We start from the raw sequence: 15,623 nt of genomic DNA on the forward strand, positions 1-15,623 counted from the left end.
TGAAGTAGAACTTTGAAGTAGAGCTTGAAGTTATCACCATCCTTAGAGGCTGAGCATGGGCATGAAGAACAGTTGGAGACTAGACTTCTTCTTCTGATCTGAGATAATCTGGCTCTGGATGTGGAAAGGCCACATGATGGCTGAGACCAGTGGAGTATGTGCTGAGTTTGGAAAAATGCGAGGATGAAAATGCAGAAATAATTATTGGTTGAAATGCTGCAATGGTTCCCAAATTGGGACTGTGATAGGCACAAATAGTGGGAGGGCATTAAGTAAGCTGTTATAGGAGATCCACATATTCATGCATGTCTTCTTCTAAATCAGTTTCCCCAATCCTAGTCCAGATTGAAACATTATCAGGTGACCTGGTCTCTAAGATGCTGGCATATGTCAGGTCTATGGCATTTAGATTATATCCATCTACAACGTGGTTGTTGATGAGCATGTAGACTTGTTGGGTCTACATTCCTGACTGGGAGCAACGAAGATGTAGCTCTCATATTTTGTATCCAGGTTTCGGGTCCTGCAGCAGCACAGCATAAATTTATGTGAAAGACTCACAAGGAGCATTCTGTAACAGTATGTGGGAGACAGATTAGACAACTGTCATTCAAAGGGTATTTCAGGGCAGATGGGAAGCATTTCAAATCAGATTTTCCCTAGTTTTCTGGTGAGTAGAAGAAAGCAGGAAGATTCTGTATTGTAACTGAGTTGTTTCTCTTCTGCCCTACCTTGAAGAGCTAACATATTGCGCTTGAGGTGGCTGGTGTCAATGCCTTTGTATTGAATTGGGCTTGAAAATAAGCTGCACTGCCGTTGGCACTGATACCTGACCATTTAGCAGATGCCTTTTATATGTATATTGTCTCATGATTACTACAAAGTTCCTTTAGTGATCTGGCTCTTGAGTTCAGAGCCTCCATGGTGACCACTGACTTATTACAAATAATCAAACCTGGCACATGGTTGAAACAGTCTTTATTTTGGAATATACATGGACACTGGAATTTGTTTTTTGGTGTGGTCAGATCGCTTGCCAAATTATACATTGTAGGTGCATCTCTAGTGGAACCCTGATGATGAATGAATTCAGGGAGATTTCAGAAACTACTTGGAAAGTTTTTTTTAAAAAAAAGTTTGGTAGTTGAAGCTGCTGGGAGACATGATTTGTCAGTTCAGAATGAGGAGTCATTGGTATGATGATTACCCCAATTATACATAACTAGCCTAGGCAGACATGATGCCATGGAATGCCTGAACCAATGTCTGAGAGCTATTAGGCACTGGAATCAGGTGAAACAATTCAAAATTAAATATAACATTGCTTTTTTTTTGCAATAAACAACAGGGCCATCTAGTAACATCAGTCTGGGATTACTGAAGATGGTATTGTACTTCCTCTGAAGAAGTTGAATTTGTACAACCTTTGTGTGGCAACTTGGTTGGACGGCTGCAACATATTCATTACATGGAGCAGCCTTTGGAAAAGCTTTTGTTGGCAGAAAGTATCAGTTGATATTTGAGGACGAAAGTCCCCTTAGAGCAGGGGCATCAAACTTGTGTCATCATGGCATCATGTGACGGGACGGGACTTTTTTCCCCTTTGCTAAACCAGGCAGGGGCGGAGCCAGCCCACGACGCACCTGGCCCGCGGGCTGCGAGTTTGACAGCCCTGCCTTAGAGTCTTTCAAGGGAATGAAGTGCAGAGATAGTCAAGCAAAGTGTGTTGGGAAGTAAGCACTGAAACAGCAGCTAGCTTTCTTCCATGTATACTCAGAAGCTGTGGCTATAGTGCACTGTCTGATGAAAACATGTGCATTGTTGCTGAAAACTGCTTAAGACTAATTGCATAACCTGACCTTTTCTAGAAAGAGTGCCTATCTCTAGAGGTTCCTACAGTGTGTGCTGAGAGTACATTTAGTACATTTAAAATAAACTTTATTTCCTAAAAATAATACTTAGTTTCTTTTAAAGCTGCAACAATATATACAAGAATACTGGATTTTTTTTCTCATAATAAGACAGACTATTGTTATCATTTTCTATACTTTCTAACTAAACATACAATCCCTAATAGAAAGAACTGGGACCTTCAATATCCAAAGAAAGATTAATTGCTTACAATGCTTACTCAAGGGATAGCCTTGCTCTATTTGCATTTTTCCCTATCATCTGCACATTAGATACAAACATTTGAAATGGACTTTCTATATTTGTACAAGTGAGCAGGGTGCAAATGGCATTGGTAGTACAATTGACTGTAGGAGTGTGGATAGCAAAACTACGATAACTAAAACAGTTACAGTTATAATAGTGACAGTTAGCAAAGCCTACTATGTTTGAATATTTTTTGTCGAAGAAATAAGCAGAGGCTTTGATTCAAAGCTTATATTCCCCAGATAATTTTTTTTATCGAGCTTTATGTTCTGAAGGTTAATATTTTTATTAGCGTGGGTTACATTCGGTTTTTAATTAAAGCTTTGCTGTAATAATTTCATTGTCATTGGTTAATGAAAGTGAGATAACATATTCAAAAGAAGAGTCTGAGAGGAGACAGAGAAACATGGAGAGATACTGCCTGGTCTTATAGTAGGACAAAATAGGCAGTATCTGAATATAATGCAGATATGATGTTCCAGGGAGAGAGACAGAGAGAAAGAATTCTCAGTAGAGAAGTTGAAAAATATCTTAGGAGAAAGCAATGACAAACTACTTCCATATTATCACCAAGATAACTACTTAGATTCCTGAAGTCACCAGAAGTCAAGTTCAATTTACAGGACACTCATTACTATGTAATCCATCTACTGAGTTAATAAAATTATGCATTAAAGGCAATAGCCCAACTTAATAAAACTAATAAATTAAATCGTCAATGTTGTGTCAAGTATTATAGCTACCATATGGATATTTGTAAAAGAATTCCTAAGCCATATATGCAATGTAACTTTTGAAAGGCTCTTTACTCCATATCAATGTAGCATAACAGTAGCTGTTTCGTTTGGGCCCTGCATACAGGCAAAAATATAAGCAGAAAGTCTTCACAGTATAAGATGCAGAACTACATTTTGATAGCTTTCATATGGCCGGAATGTTCTTAAATTGGACTTCAAAGATAACCAAAGAAGAGATCATACTGGCAAGGATTGCAGATTATTTCAAGTAGAGAAGACTAAAAGACAACCTGAATTGGGTTTTAATGACAATTTGTAGAAGATAATCTGTATATTATAGTAACTTACCATTGATTTTTAGAATTAATAGATGAGGAAAAGATGTTTCTTAAGGGAGCATAGCATTGCAGCGTTTCTTGAGATGTTCTTCAATCCAATCCAGTCTAGCATAACACATAGGCTTCCCACTCTTGGTAATATAGTGCCTAAGCCAAACAGATGAATAATAATCACTGCTTGCCAAAACTTATTCTTGGAAGCTTAGTAATGGGCAGTGTTTATGTTATTATCGCATTGCAACTGCTTCTTGAACCAATTAGTCACTGGATTTGAACAAGATATAGGAATACATTCCTAACCACAAGGACATCAAAACAATAAAACCTGCGTCATAATGTATTTTATGATGGGGCAGCAGCAACAATATCAGTTCTGGTGTGGCTTTCCCAGATAACAGCAGGTGGCGATTATGGGGCTGTGACTGGGCTTTTAGGCAGCAGCAGCAGCAGCAGGATCATATTAGCAGCTAGATGAAACTCTACCAGATTCAGTCTCCTGATTCAGGGCATGGAATGGCAGAGGTAGCTGATACTTGATCTAAGGGATGCTGAGTCTGAGGCCTGGGTGTGGAGCAACCTAGGTGGGGGAGGGATTGGGGTGGTAGTGTGGAATGTGCAGTCCTACTGAGATAATGAAAGGCAAAGAAAGATATGGCAGAAAACAAAGAAGAGCCAATTGTTTATCACATTGACTGTATGCATGACTGGAAGTTGCCTCTTATCACCTCATCAATCATCCAAGTCTACTCCTGCCCACATCTGAAAAGCAAGAAGGAAACATCCAAATCTCTCTCCCTCTCCCTCTCCCCAATCTCTCCTATGCTTGACCATTCACCCCTCAACCCCACTGCCCAGAACAGAAAGATTGGAGAGGAAGAGATTACAACAGTAAGCACACAAAGGAGAATACACTAGTTTGTTTGCTGAGTGTCCTCACATCTGCCAATGCCAGTGCATTGTTTCAGTGTGTATTCCCCACTGTGTGCCTGCTTACTTTCCTATAATTCCTTCCTTTCCAATGAAGAGCAATGGGGCCATGAGGCTAAATGAGCTTCTCCTGACCTACAAAGTACAAATTTGTATGCCCTGATCATGTATGTTTGTTTGCCATGTTGATTGTTACTCATTTCAATTCTTGAGTATATTGTAATTTTGCAGCAAGTTATTGATAAGTGTATATGATACAATGAAAATGAGTCTGAAAATTAATGCAGCAAAATCCAGAATTGTGTTTGACAGGAGAAATAGGATGGACAATTTCAAGTTATATCTAAAAGGTGGAAAAAAACAAAGCAAGGAGATAGTGTATCATTGAAGAATGCTAACTAAAAAGAAGTTTTAAAAATATCAAATACCAGGTAGTGGATGGCATATTGTGAGGAATAAACATTTGCCAGTCGAAGAAAATACTGCTTCATGTAAGCTCATTTCAACCATTTTATTATGTGGACATGAGACTTGAGTATGTCAGGAGAAACCTAGAAGTAAGTTGTATGCAATTGGAATAGGTAATAAGAAATGTGCCTACTAAAACAAAAAGCTGCAGGATCAAGAATGAATGAGTTCTGAATGAATGAGTTCTGAATTAAATATTAGAATCTAATGAGAAGTTACTCTAAATAAGAAATACTTTAAGTTGTTTTGGTCAAATCGAGAGAATGAATGAAGATAAAACCTCAAAACAAATATAGCAAGTCTCCAGGTAAAGGATGATCCACAGTTAAGAATAGAACAACATTTGAGTTAGGGTTAGGGTTCAAGTTCTTTATGCAATACTTATACAGTATTACATAATACTGTCCCACCTTACATACATATTTGACTTAAGGACAAATTGCTCCTATAGGTGATCTCTCCTGTGCTTGGGGAGATTCCACCTTGGGGATGGAACTCGTTTGCAAACTGGAGACTTGTTGTAATATGAGAGTAGAGCAAGTGGCTACTGAATGAGTGTGGATTGAATACAAAAGTGACAAGTAAGAAAGCTTTGAGTGGCTTGGTCTTAGAGAATACATGAATGAGGATCAGTTTACAAAACATGTGCTTTAATTACTATTACTTACTGGCCTACTTTCTTTCCACCATTTGAATTATATAGTTAACCATAAGAAAGAATGGTGTTGGATGATATGCATATATGTGGATATACGATAGGTGCATATTCATGTATGTATAAATTATTATGCAAAACTGTATTTAACATTTTATGACTGAAGAATAAATGTAGATAATTGTGCTTAACATTTTTATTTTATGAAAAAATGTATACATATGCTCTACAGAGCAATTAATATTAAAAATTTAAACCACATTAATTAAAAGTATTCCATTTATTTTGTAGGATAGTTTATGAAAGACTGCACTTCCATTTTTATTTAAATAAAATATTGCATGCTAAATTCCATTTATATAATGTACTTAACATCAGTCATATTTATTGCAGTGCTGCTTTTCGTGTAAACTATATTTATCTATAAAGTTCACGTTGGCATTATGTTTTTTCTCCTTAGTTATAAATTATAAAAAATAAAGGAACAGGATAAATATCCATATGAAAAAGAAGACAGAAAGACACACAGTGAATAAAAAGTAAAATATGAGAAAATAAAGAGTTTACAATTATAATAAAATTCATAAAATTATTATATAATTAATTCAAAGTGTGGAACCACATTAATTGTAATCTTAAGAAATAACTAGAAATCACAATAAAACTCCAAATAAATTAATATTGATGTCAGCAGTCTTTGTTATTGTTTCAAAAATAGTACATAATTGTGTAAATGGAAAACAACAAGGGAAAAGGGGGAAAAATGAAGCAAGAGCGGAAGAAAGAAGAGAAAAATCAGTAAGTGCAAAATTGGAAAACTAAATAGTTTTGGTTTCTTCCCAAGTGATGATTACATCAACACATTTAGAAACATTGAAATTATTTTAATTATTGCTTTTATATTATTTCTCCTTTAAAAATTGTACTCTATGCATAGTATTGTCTTGATTTTCCTTTTGTGATAACTTAAAAGTTATAATAATTGTAACAACTTATAAAAATGCCATTTTTAATGGAGCCAGTCTCAATTTCTATTGATAAGTGATGTATTCTGGATTGCTTCACAACATCAGTTACCATTGTTAACCAAATTCCATGGTCATTAGACATGGCAACTTCCTGCCAACTTCCTACAGTGAATAAGTGGGGAAGCCAGCAGGAAAGTGCAAGTCCCAGGTAGCTCAAAAAAAAAAAAAAAAAAAAGAAAGGAGGCAGCAGGCAGATAAGTTGCTGGTGATGGTTGGGAGAAAGCATGATGAGAGGTCCGGGCACCTTAATAGCCTGTGAAATGGTGCAAAAGCATATGGGAGAGATGCACCATGGGTTGGGGAGGCAAAACTTATACCAGCTACTTCTGACCTTCCCTATCAGCTTCCCCGGTGACTTTCTGGGGATGCTTTGCAAATGCATGTGATTGTGAGGTGCTGCAACCAATTAGAAGTTCAGGCCAGTTGTCAAGTTTCCAGGTTGCAGTCATACAACTGCAGGAATGCTGGCACTGCCAGACCTCCAGGGATTGGTCAACAACTATTCATTTATGATCATAGGTCAAGGATTTTCCACATATGCTAAACACACTTCATACCACCCCAAAGTAGTTAAGAGTCAGTAGAATTACTTTAACAGTAAAGAGTTTAAAAATTAGCATGCGTTGCTATTCACAATTTTTTGCAGTGTAAAATCTTCATAGGATTCCAGAGTTCTTTTTCTAACAAGAGGATAAATCAGCGAATTGTTCATCCCTGGCAGCTCATATCATCTAGAAAAAGCCCATTTCAGCCCTTAAAAAAAACATAACACTGTAATCTAATTAATGTAATGTTGCTACATCTTTTATTTACAGAAGGATTGCAATCCAATTGTTAATTATTTTCTAGGTACATCTGCCTAGTTCTGTTCAGAAAAAAAGTTTTAAAGCCACCCTGTAGTTTGTTCCTGGGGGTTGACCCTTTTCCTACGCCTCTCTCGTGGAAGGTAGGATGAAAGCTTTTTAGTTCTGTTTTGATAGCAGGGACCTTACTCACATCAGGGAGTCCGAAGTTCAAAAGAAAATAATGTGTAACTGGACCTGAGGTCAAGAAAATCAAATGAGGATAAAGTTCTGCTGTGGCCTAGGAAAACTGGGGATTGTTTTCCTTGTTAAAGAGCTTTAATTAGATGTGATAGCAATTTTGTAGCTCACCTGCTAAGCAACAGGAAATTGGAAACAACAAAAACTGCCGGTTTATTACTGATAATATGCAAGGTTAATATTCAGAGGAAGAAAATACTTTGAAAGAAATTTTAAAATAAAAAGTGGTTTTGAGCCATGGAAAATGAAAGATAAAGTAAAAAGGAAGGACAAGAGAATCCATAATCCAAAATATAACAAGAGCTATTTTTTTTCCTGCTTATCTGTTGTATGAATTCAGCGTCTTTATTCTGCATGATTTGGCCATGCATATGTTAGATCCACTGAAGTACTGATTCAGATTAAACAAAACATTATTATTTCAAAGACTAACTTTTTAACATGATTCATCCAGGGTTGTTGAAAAAAGCAACCAGAGAAGAGCAACCAGGATGATTAGGGCACTGGAGGCTAAAACATACAACAAACGGTTGCAGGAACTGGGCTTGTCTTGTCTAGTAAAGAGAAGGACCAGAGGAGACATGATAGCAGTCTTCTAATATTTGAGGCGCTGCCACTGGGAGGAAGAAGTCAAGCTATTTTCTAAAGCTCCTGTAGGCCAGACACGGAATAATGGATGGAAACTGAACAAGGAGAGATTTAACCTGGAAATAAGGAGAAACTTTCTGAAAGTGAGAACAATCAACCAATGGAACAGCTTGCCCTCAGAAGTTGTGGGAGCTTCATCACTTGAGACTTTCAAGAAGAGATTGGACTGCCATTTGTCAGAAATGGTGTAGGGTCTCCCACTTGGGCAGGGTGTTGGACTAGATGACCTACAAGGTCCCTTCCAACTCTGATTATCTGTATCTGTAAGCCTAAATGTGTTAGATCTGAGCCAACTGTTTTATTTTTTTTATTTAAAGTAGAAAATATATTTCTATATCATTAATCAATGAACTAGAAATTGTTGCAGTATAAATTTCATATATGTACTGATAAACTGCATATGAAATTTAAAAAAATAGTCTATACATCTGTTTATAATTTCTTTGATCATCTTTAATTTAAAATGAGTTTCTAAGCTAATGCATTTGCTTAGAATGTTTGATGTTTGACTTACAATTGTTAAAATGTAACTTCTTACTATAAACTATTCTAGAGGGAGCTGTTCTCGCAGTTTAAATAGAAAATAAAAATTACATTTCTGAAAAGGTTACATTTTCCTTTACTTCATGATAAAACTGCAAGTTACACGTCAAAATTATGATCAGTGGAAAATGGGGACACATAAACCAAAGTTTCCTGCACAGAAGACAAAGCAAGAATTTATTTTATGTAATTTAGAATGCAACCTAAACAGGACTTCCAAGTTTATTTATAGCTAAGTACTATGTAATTCATACCTTTTTCTTTCTTGAACATTTTTAAATTCTACGTAGACTAAACCATACTTCTGTCCAGTATTTCTCCAGATAATCATAGAGTCTTTAAAAAATGTAAAGGACCTGTGTGATTTACTCCTACCTATTATTATTTGAACAAATTTTGTACCCTACTTGAATCCATAATAGTATGTAATAGTTTTTAATCACTCTTATTGTTGGAATAACTATCAATAAATAAACCTGTGGATTCCAGAATTTAAGACATAATAATTTATTCCAACAGTAAAGTAAAATATGATGTGCTATTATATCTTCCCCCAATAAAGCAAAAATATTTTTATATTGAGATTATTGGAAACAGAACCCATTGTCTTTATGAAAAATCATAGCAAAAGAACTGCAAAGAGCAATTACTAGATAATTAATGGACTTGGAGTGTTGCTAATGTCAGTGTTCCAACAAAACTCTCCATCCCAAATTCAGAGACAAAGTCCATCCAAGTAAGAATTTATTAGAGAAGTGATATTAGCACATCTGGGGAAAACCTGAATCTGAATTCCCGCAGTTCCCCTTCTACACTAAAACTCACACCCAGCCCCTATTGGTGATTCTTTAGTCACACTCTCCAATCCACCCTAATTCTGAACTCCCGCCAAGTCCTGTCACTCCCCTCCAAACTCCAGCGACTCGACCTTGAGCTCTTTCAAAAGAATGTCATTGGGACTATCCTCCCTCCTCGCTATTCTTTCATTCCCACAGCTGCCCATCCTCCCTGTGGCAGCCCTCATCTGAATCAAGATGGTCTGGGGCTGACAGCTAAAGTAATTATTTTGAGAATCTTTTCAAATGTTTCAAATATCCAGTTAGGACACTTCGTATTTTTATTTTTATATTTTTCCCTACTCTTCCTTGCAGACATCTTCTGGCTCAGAGATATTCCTAGTTCTCCTTGCATGCATTGCTGTTTGAAATCTCAGAGATAATGTTCAAGTCTGGGGAATGGGAAGGCTGTTCCAACATCTTTATCTTTTCCTAAATGTTTGATGGTTTGATTTGGAAGTATCTTTCTGATCAACATTGTGGTGAAGCATCCAAACTTCCAACTCTTTTCAAATTCATTTTCTTCACTTACTGTAAAACATCCTTCAGGAAATAGTAGGAAGTAGTAGGAAGTATATATAGTTTGAAAGAGAAGTACTTGTATTTAGACCTGGATCTTTTTCATGTAGATTTAGACTATTCCAAAACGTGCTTAAGTCTATACATTCTTGATATAACCCAAAGAACTGCTCAGCCCTACTATACCATTAAAACAGGACCACTCTAATCAAAATACTTATTGTATTGATTTAATTTAAAAAAATTATATTTCACGTTCCATTAATTTTGCGTACTCAAGTCAGCTAATAAAGTATAAAAACCAAAAAGTTAAAAACATAGATCAAAATTAACACTATAATAGGTACTAACATATTTTAATAATTAAAGTCTGGTGAAAGGAAGGCGTCTTCACAGATTTCCTAAATACGGAGGGAGTTAAAGCTAAATCCAACTCACAGAGCAGGGCGTTCTATTAGCTGGGAGCAAAACAGACTCTCTTTGATGTGACAGAAAGTCAGGCATCGGACTTAGGGACATATTCTAAAAGCTTCTCTGGCAAATAAGAACATCTGAACAGCTTTGTAATGCCTTAGATCAAAGTTTTCAAAGTTATGGCCCATATGCAGATTCCACATCACTTTCTGTGGCAAGCAACAGTATTTTGCCTGCATGTATTATGCCCAGTAAGCCAGGACTTTGAGTGCAGCCTGGCAGCTCATCAGTGAATCCGATAGGTCTTCCATAGGTATGATCTTGAGGTTTCTCATGCTGATGAGTCCTCATTTTGGGAACCTCCACCCACTCTCACATTCCATGGCAGCTACTGTTTCTGATGCAGCACTTTGACAGAGATAGTGGAAAGTCGAGAATGGGCCAGGGAGGATATGCTGGAAGCAGGAAGGAAGCTTGGATGCCACTTGAGAAGAGTCTGCAATGATGAATGATTCAGTGATTTACGCTGTAATCTGGGAGTCTTTTGATCCCAAAGAGGCACTATAGCTTTGCTCTTATTTGCCCTTAGTTTAAATTAGTTTAATAGGTGCTTGAATGCTTACCGTGTTTATCTGATATTGATAATGGGATTGTAATCTTTTTGTTCATTATTCTTTGTTATTTTGTTGTAATTTACCCTAAATCTATCAGACCTTGGATGGGTTAGAAACATTTTACAATAAATAGATTTATAATTATAAAATAGGTATATAATTAATAAACCAAACATTGCTGTTCTAATTAGGTTTGTCTGCTGTAAATAACCAAAATAAAATTGCTTTTTTGTAACTCTGATTTGCAGTGTTTTACCATTGTTGTTTTTAACTTAATACACTTATGTTTAATGGCATACCATTATCCTTTTCATTTTCATTTTTTTTACTTTCTAAACACTTTTGTATCAATGTATAAAATAGTAAGTATTGTGCTTTTGAGCCTAATGATCTTGTCTTCAAGAAGCATTTGAGTAGTTCAGTTTGAGATCTCTAAATTAAATTACTATGTGCCATCAAGTTGATGTTCAGTTCTGACTGACCATTTAGATAGATTTTCTCAGAGAAGCTCAAAAGCACCAATATTCTTTCTATGCTGCTTCTTCTAAGTCCAATTTCATTTCCATAGAGTGTCACATGCCAGCATTTAAATATCTATTGCAGGAGTTTCAAACTGGCAGCCCATGGGCCAGATGCATCACACTCAGCCCCACCCTGGCTCTGCAAAGGCAAAAAACATTATGGTACATCACCACATCACTGCATATTATGTGATCAAGTTTGACACCCATGATCTGTTGTGAGGCCTTCATTGCTGCTGTTTGGTGTATTTCTTGATGGCTGGTTCCTTAATTGTTGATAGTTGACTCTAAAAGGCAGAAGTTATCTACTACTTCAATATCTTGATTGTCATTTCCTAAGGCTGGCTGCTGTACCTGTTGTCATTATTCTAGTCTTCTTCACATTTAATCTTACATTGGACTCCTTGACTTTCATTACTAGAGCTTGCAGATCATTACATTGTATCAGTACAGCACAAATTATTGATATTTCTTCCCCTAGTTTTAAAACCCCACATAGCTTTCTTACATATATATTCCACATATAGTTTAAATAAAGTGACAGTATAAAGTCTTGTCTCACCTCTTTGCCAACCTGGACCCAATCTGTTCACTACATTTTGGCTATATTGTAGCATCCTGGTTTCAACCATATCACTCGTGCTGCCAGAGGAGGCATGCTGTCGGTCCCGTCAGCCCAATTATTCTAGCTAGTGAGGTTGTGTCTGCTGTTGCTCCTGCCTTCTGGAATATCTTGCTTCCCAATGTGACCATCCTATCCTTTCATAAGGGCCTAACGAACTGGCTCTGGGGTCCCAATAAGGGGTACCACACTGTGGAGGTGGTTGATCAAGTAACAACAAATCCCATTCTGCCCTGTAAATGAGAAAGAGAGAGGTGGGGAAGAAAGAAAGGAAAGGAAGGAAGGAAGGAAGGAAGGAAGGAAGGAAGGAAGGAAGGAAGGAAGGAAGGAAGGAAGGTTGGTTTCGCATGAGCACAATAAGATTTTTCTGGAATTTGCTCTTTGTTGAATGAAGCATATACCAATAGCACTGAATGTTCCTAAGCATTAGTTTGGTAGAATGTGAAATTAAGAATATTGTACAATTGTTTTCATACTCTATTATATCTTTTTTTCCTTTGGTATTGGTATGTAGCTTGATATCTTCCAATCTGTTGGACATTGTGTTATTCTTCAGATTTACTCACATAGCTTGGTTGGAACTTTTACTATTTTATTTTCTGTTGCTTGCCATATTTCTATGGATAATTCTATTAAATACTCTAACTTTCCAAACTGGTAATGACCAGAATTAGAAGGCTTCATCTTCTAATACTAAAGGTTCCTCAGTAGAGAAAAATCTTCGGAAGTATCTTGGATGTTGATATTTCTATTGTATATAATTTCAGGACACTTTTCCCATTGTTATTTCTTTTAGTAATTAAGGCATGAATAATACTCGCCAGTTTAGGAAGAGTCACAACCTATGCTGAACCCTTAATGGTACAAAGACATCATAGTTACATTTTTCAAACCTTGTGTCAACCAAATTCTAGGAACGCTTCCAGATTTAAATACACTGTTGAGGGGAAATGCAACCCCATCCTGAACATTTCAGTTTCTCAGTCCATTTTTCTGGTTGTAACTAGCATAATTTCCAAACCTTATAAAACTAATTTTACAACAGTATCTACTCTCCCTTAACCCTGCATTTTTAACATCACTCCGGGGTGTCCCTAGCTATTTGATGATTTTTGATTAGGTTCCTAGCTATATGATGTTTTTGGCAATATAAAGAGGACTTGATCTCTTTCCTCAATCTTTTTTTTTTAATTTGGTCATCCCATAAATTCTTATTCTTGGAATAGTTTTCATTCTATATATTTAATATTGGCTCTGGCTTAAATAAAGATTGACTCATTGACTGATCATTCTCCTAATAATTCTCACTTCTTTTTCTAGAGTGTTTCAGGCTTAGCATTTTTGAATGTAGAATAATGGCATTGAGAAACCAAACCTTTTTAAATATATGAAATCCAAGTGGCATCAAGGAAATTCATAAAAAATTGTTTGATCTTTTAATAGTAGATCATTGTTATTTAGGTATTCTTTCTTTTTTATTTTATTTCATCTCCTTTATGTTTTACCTTGCATAAACAATAAACATGAAAGCATTTTTGCAGAATGTTTTTAAGTTACTATGTAATTATCCAGAAATATTTTTAAAAATATATCAAATAAACCACCAAAACCTGTCTTCAAATGCTATGTTCAACCTCATAGTATCTTTTCATTGTGTTTTCAAATATACAAGATATTGTTTTTAATATGTGATTTTTTTTTTAACAGGTAGAATGGATAGAACAGCAAATTGTAAAAATAAGAAGAAAGAGAGATTACAAACCTGTTAGCATGCAGACCATGTTTTTTAATGATCCTAAATGGCAAAGTATGTGGTACATGGTAAGTTCATATAAGCTAATACTTGCACATAAATCTGTCATATTAAAGACACTTGTCTTCATGCAATTTGTGTAGTAATAATAATAAACATTTGAAACCAAAACATTTGATGTTGCCAAAGTGAAATGTACTCTTACAGTCCTGTATTTTAAATTCTATCATGGTAATTGGTAAAGATAATCTATTTTTGAAAAGATACATTTTTGAAAGTTCTATTTATTTAAATACAGCATATAGCTCTTTCATAATTTCTTTCCAGTATTAGAATAAGAATATTAGTGTGCTTTTTATAATCAGCATTTTTCTATAGCTAAAGTATTAATAGTAATTTGGGGAAAAATATGAACTGAATCTGATGTGAATTGTGTTACTACAATGTGAAGACATTCTAAAAACCTCTGTTGGCCAGAATTTGGCTTTGTAAATATAAATAATGTAAGATCTAAAACCAAACCAAGAAATCTGGAAAACAGAGCAGCTGACACCGAACCGGTTCAGTGTTTAGCCCACTTGCCTGCCCGGGCTCTAGACTGTCCTTTATTCCCTGCGTTTCCCTTCTCAGCTGCTTTGCACGGCACAGCTGAGGTTGAAAAAGCAGGAAACAAGAGGATTTTCAAACACTGCACACCCGAGCACAGCGCTTGTCAGCTGTCCGTAGCTGATGATTTCTTGCAAAGGCTGCACACACGATTGTCCTCAGTTCAGAGAACCGGCAAATCTCTCCACTGGCTGGTCCTGCCCCTCCCTGCCCACTCACTCCTTACCTGGCATGTGAGCCATTCAACTTGCCTCATTTGGTAAGTTGCTATTTTTCCTTTTTTTCTTTCCCAACTATCAGCTGTTCTGCTCTGCCAGGAGATTTAGATGAGCTAGAAAGCAAGAAATCCTTGCAAATCTAAAAGCAAAGCTGAACAAAGGTGGGATTCAAATATTTTTGCTACCAGTTTTGTGGGCGTGGTTTTGTAGGCGTGGCAGGGGAAGGATATTGTAAAATCTCCAGTCAGAGGTGATATTTGCTGCTTCTCCAAAATACTCAAAATTTCTATTACCGGTTCTCCAGAACTGGTCAGAACCTGCTGAAAACCACCTCTGGAGCCGAACCTTCCTTAGGACTGAAGCTTTTCAGTGCAGGTAGTCAATTGCAGATAGATAGATCTCTAAGTTAACCTGTGATTCTGTGAGCAACTCAATCTGCCTGCCTGCTTTGCCTGCTTTGGGGTAAAAGTTGCTCTTTTTTATATAAAAAAATCAATATTTACATACATGATGTGTTGTGAGTTAATTTTGTGAGTTTGCTTGCTAGCAAATTTTATGTGACAGACTCAGATCAGAGGTGGTATTCAGCAGGTTCTGACCAGTTCTGGAGAACTGGTAGCGGAAATTTTGAGAAATTCGGAGAGCTGGCAAAGACCACCTCTGACTGGAGATCTTACAGTATCCTTTGCCTTCCACACCCACCAAGCCACGCACACAGAACCGGTACTAAAAAAAATTCAATCCCACCACTGACTCAGATAACCAATTGCAAATAGATAGATCTCTAAGTGATTCTGTGATTCTGTGAGCAACTCAATCTGCCTGCCAGCTTTGCCTGCTTTGGGGTAAAAGTTGCTCTTTTTTTATAAAAAAAAAAATATTTAATATAATATTTACATACAAGCCATGCTCACCCAGCCACATGACCATCAAGCCACACCCACAAATTTGGCCACACCCACAGAACCGGTTGTTA

General features: G+C 36.4%; 1 protein-coding gene across 1 annotated transcript in view; it reads left to right on the forward strand.

The window, feature by feature from the left end:
* Positions 1-15,623, forward strand: part of PCSK5 (proprotein convertase subtilisin/kexin type 5) — a 135,174-nt gene that overhangs the window by 22,362 nt on the left and 97,189 nt on the right. Inside the window, exon 3 of the mRNA XM_026703821.2 lies at positions 13,778-13,891. Within this exon, the coding sequence (XP_026559606.1) occupies positions 13,778-13,891 (114 nt within the window). The remainder of the gene's footprint in view (positions 1-13,777; positions 13,892-15,623) is intronic.

The sequence above is a fragment of the Pseudonaja textilis genome, chromosome 2, assembly GCF_049901715.1.
Source record: "Pseudonaja textilis isolate UNSWEBS1 chromosome 2, rPseTex1.2, whole genome shotgun sequence".
Classification (NCBI taxonomy): domain Eukaryota; kingdom Metazoa; phylum Chordata; class Lepidosauria; order Squamata; family Elapidae; genus Pseudonaja; species Pseudonaja textilis.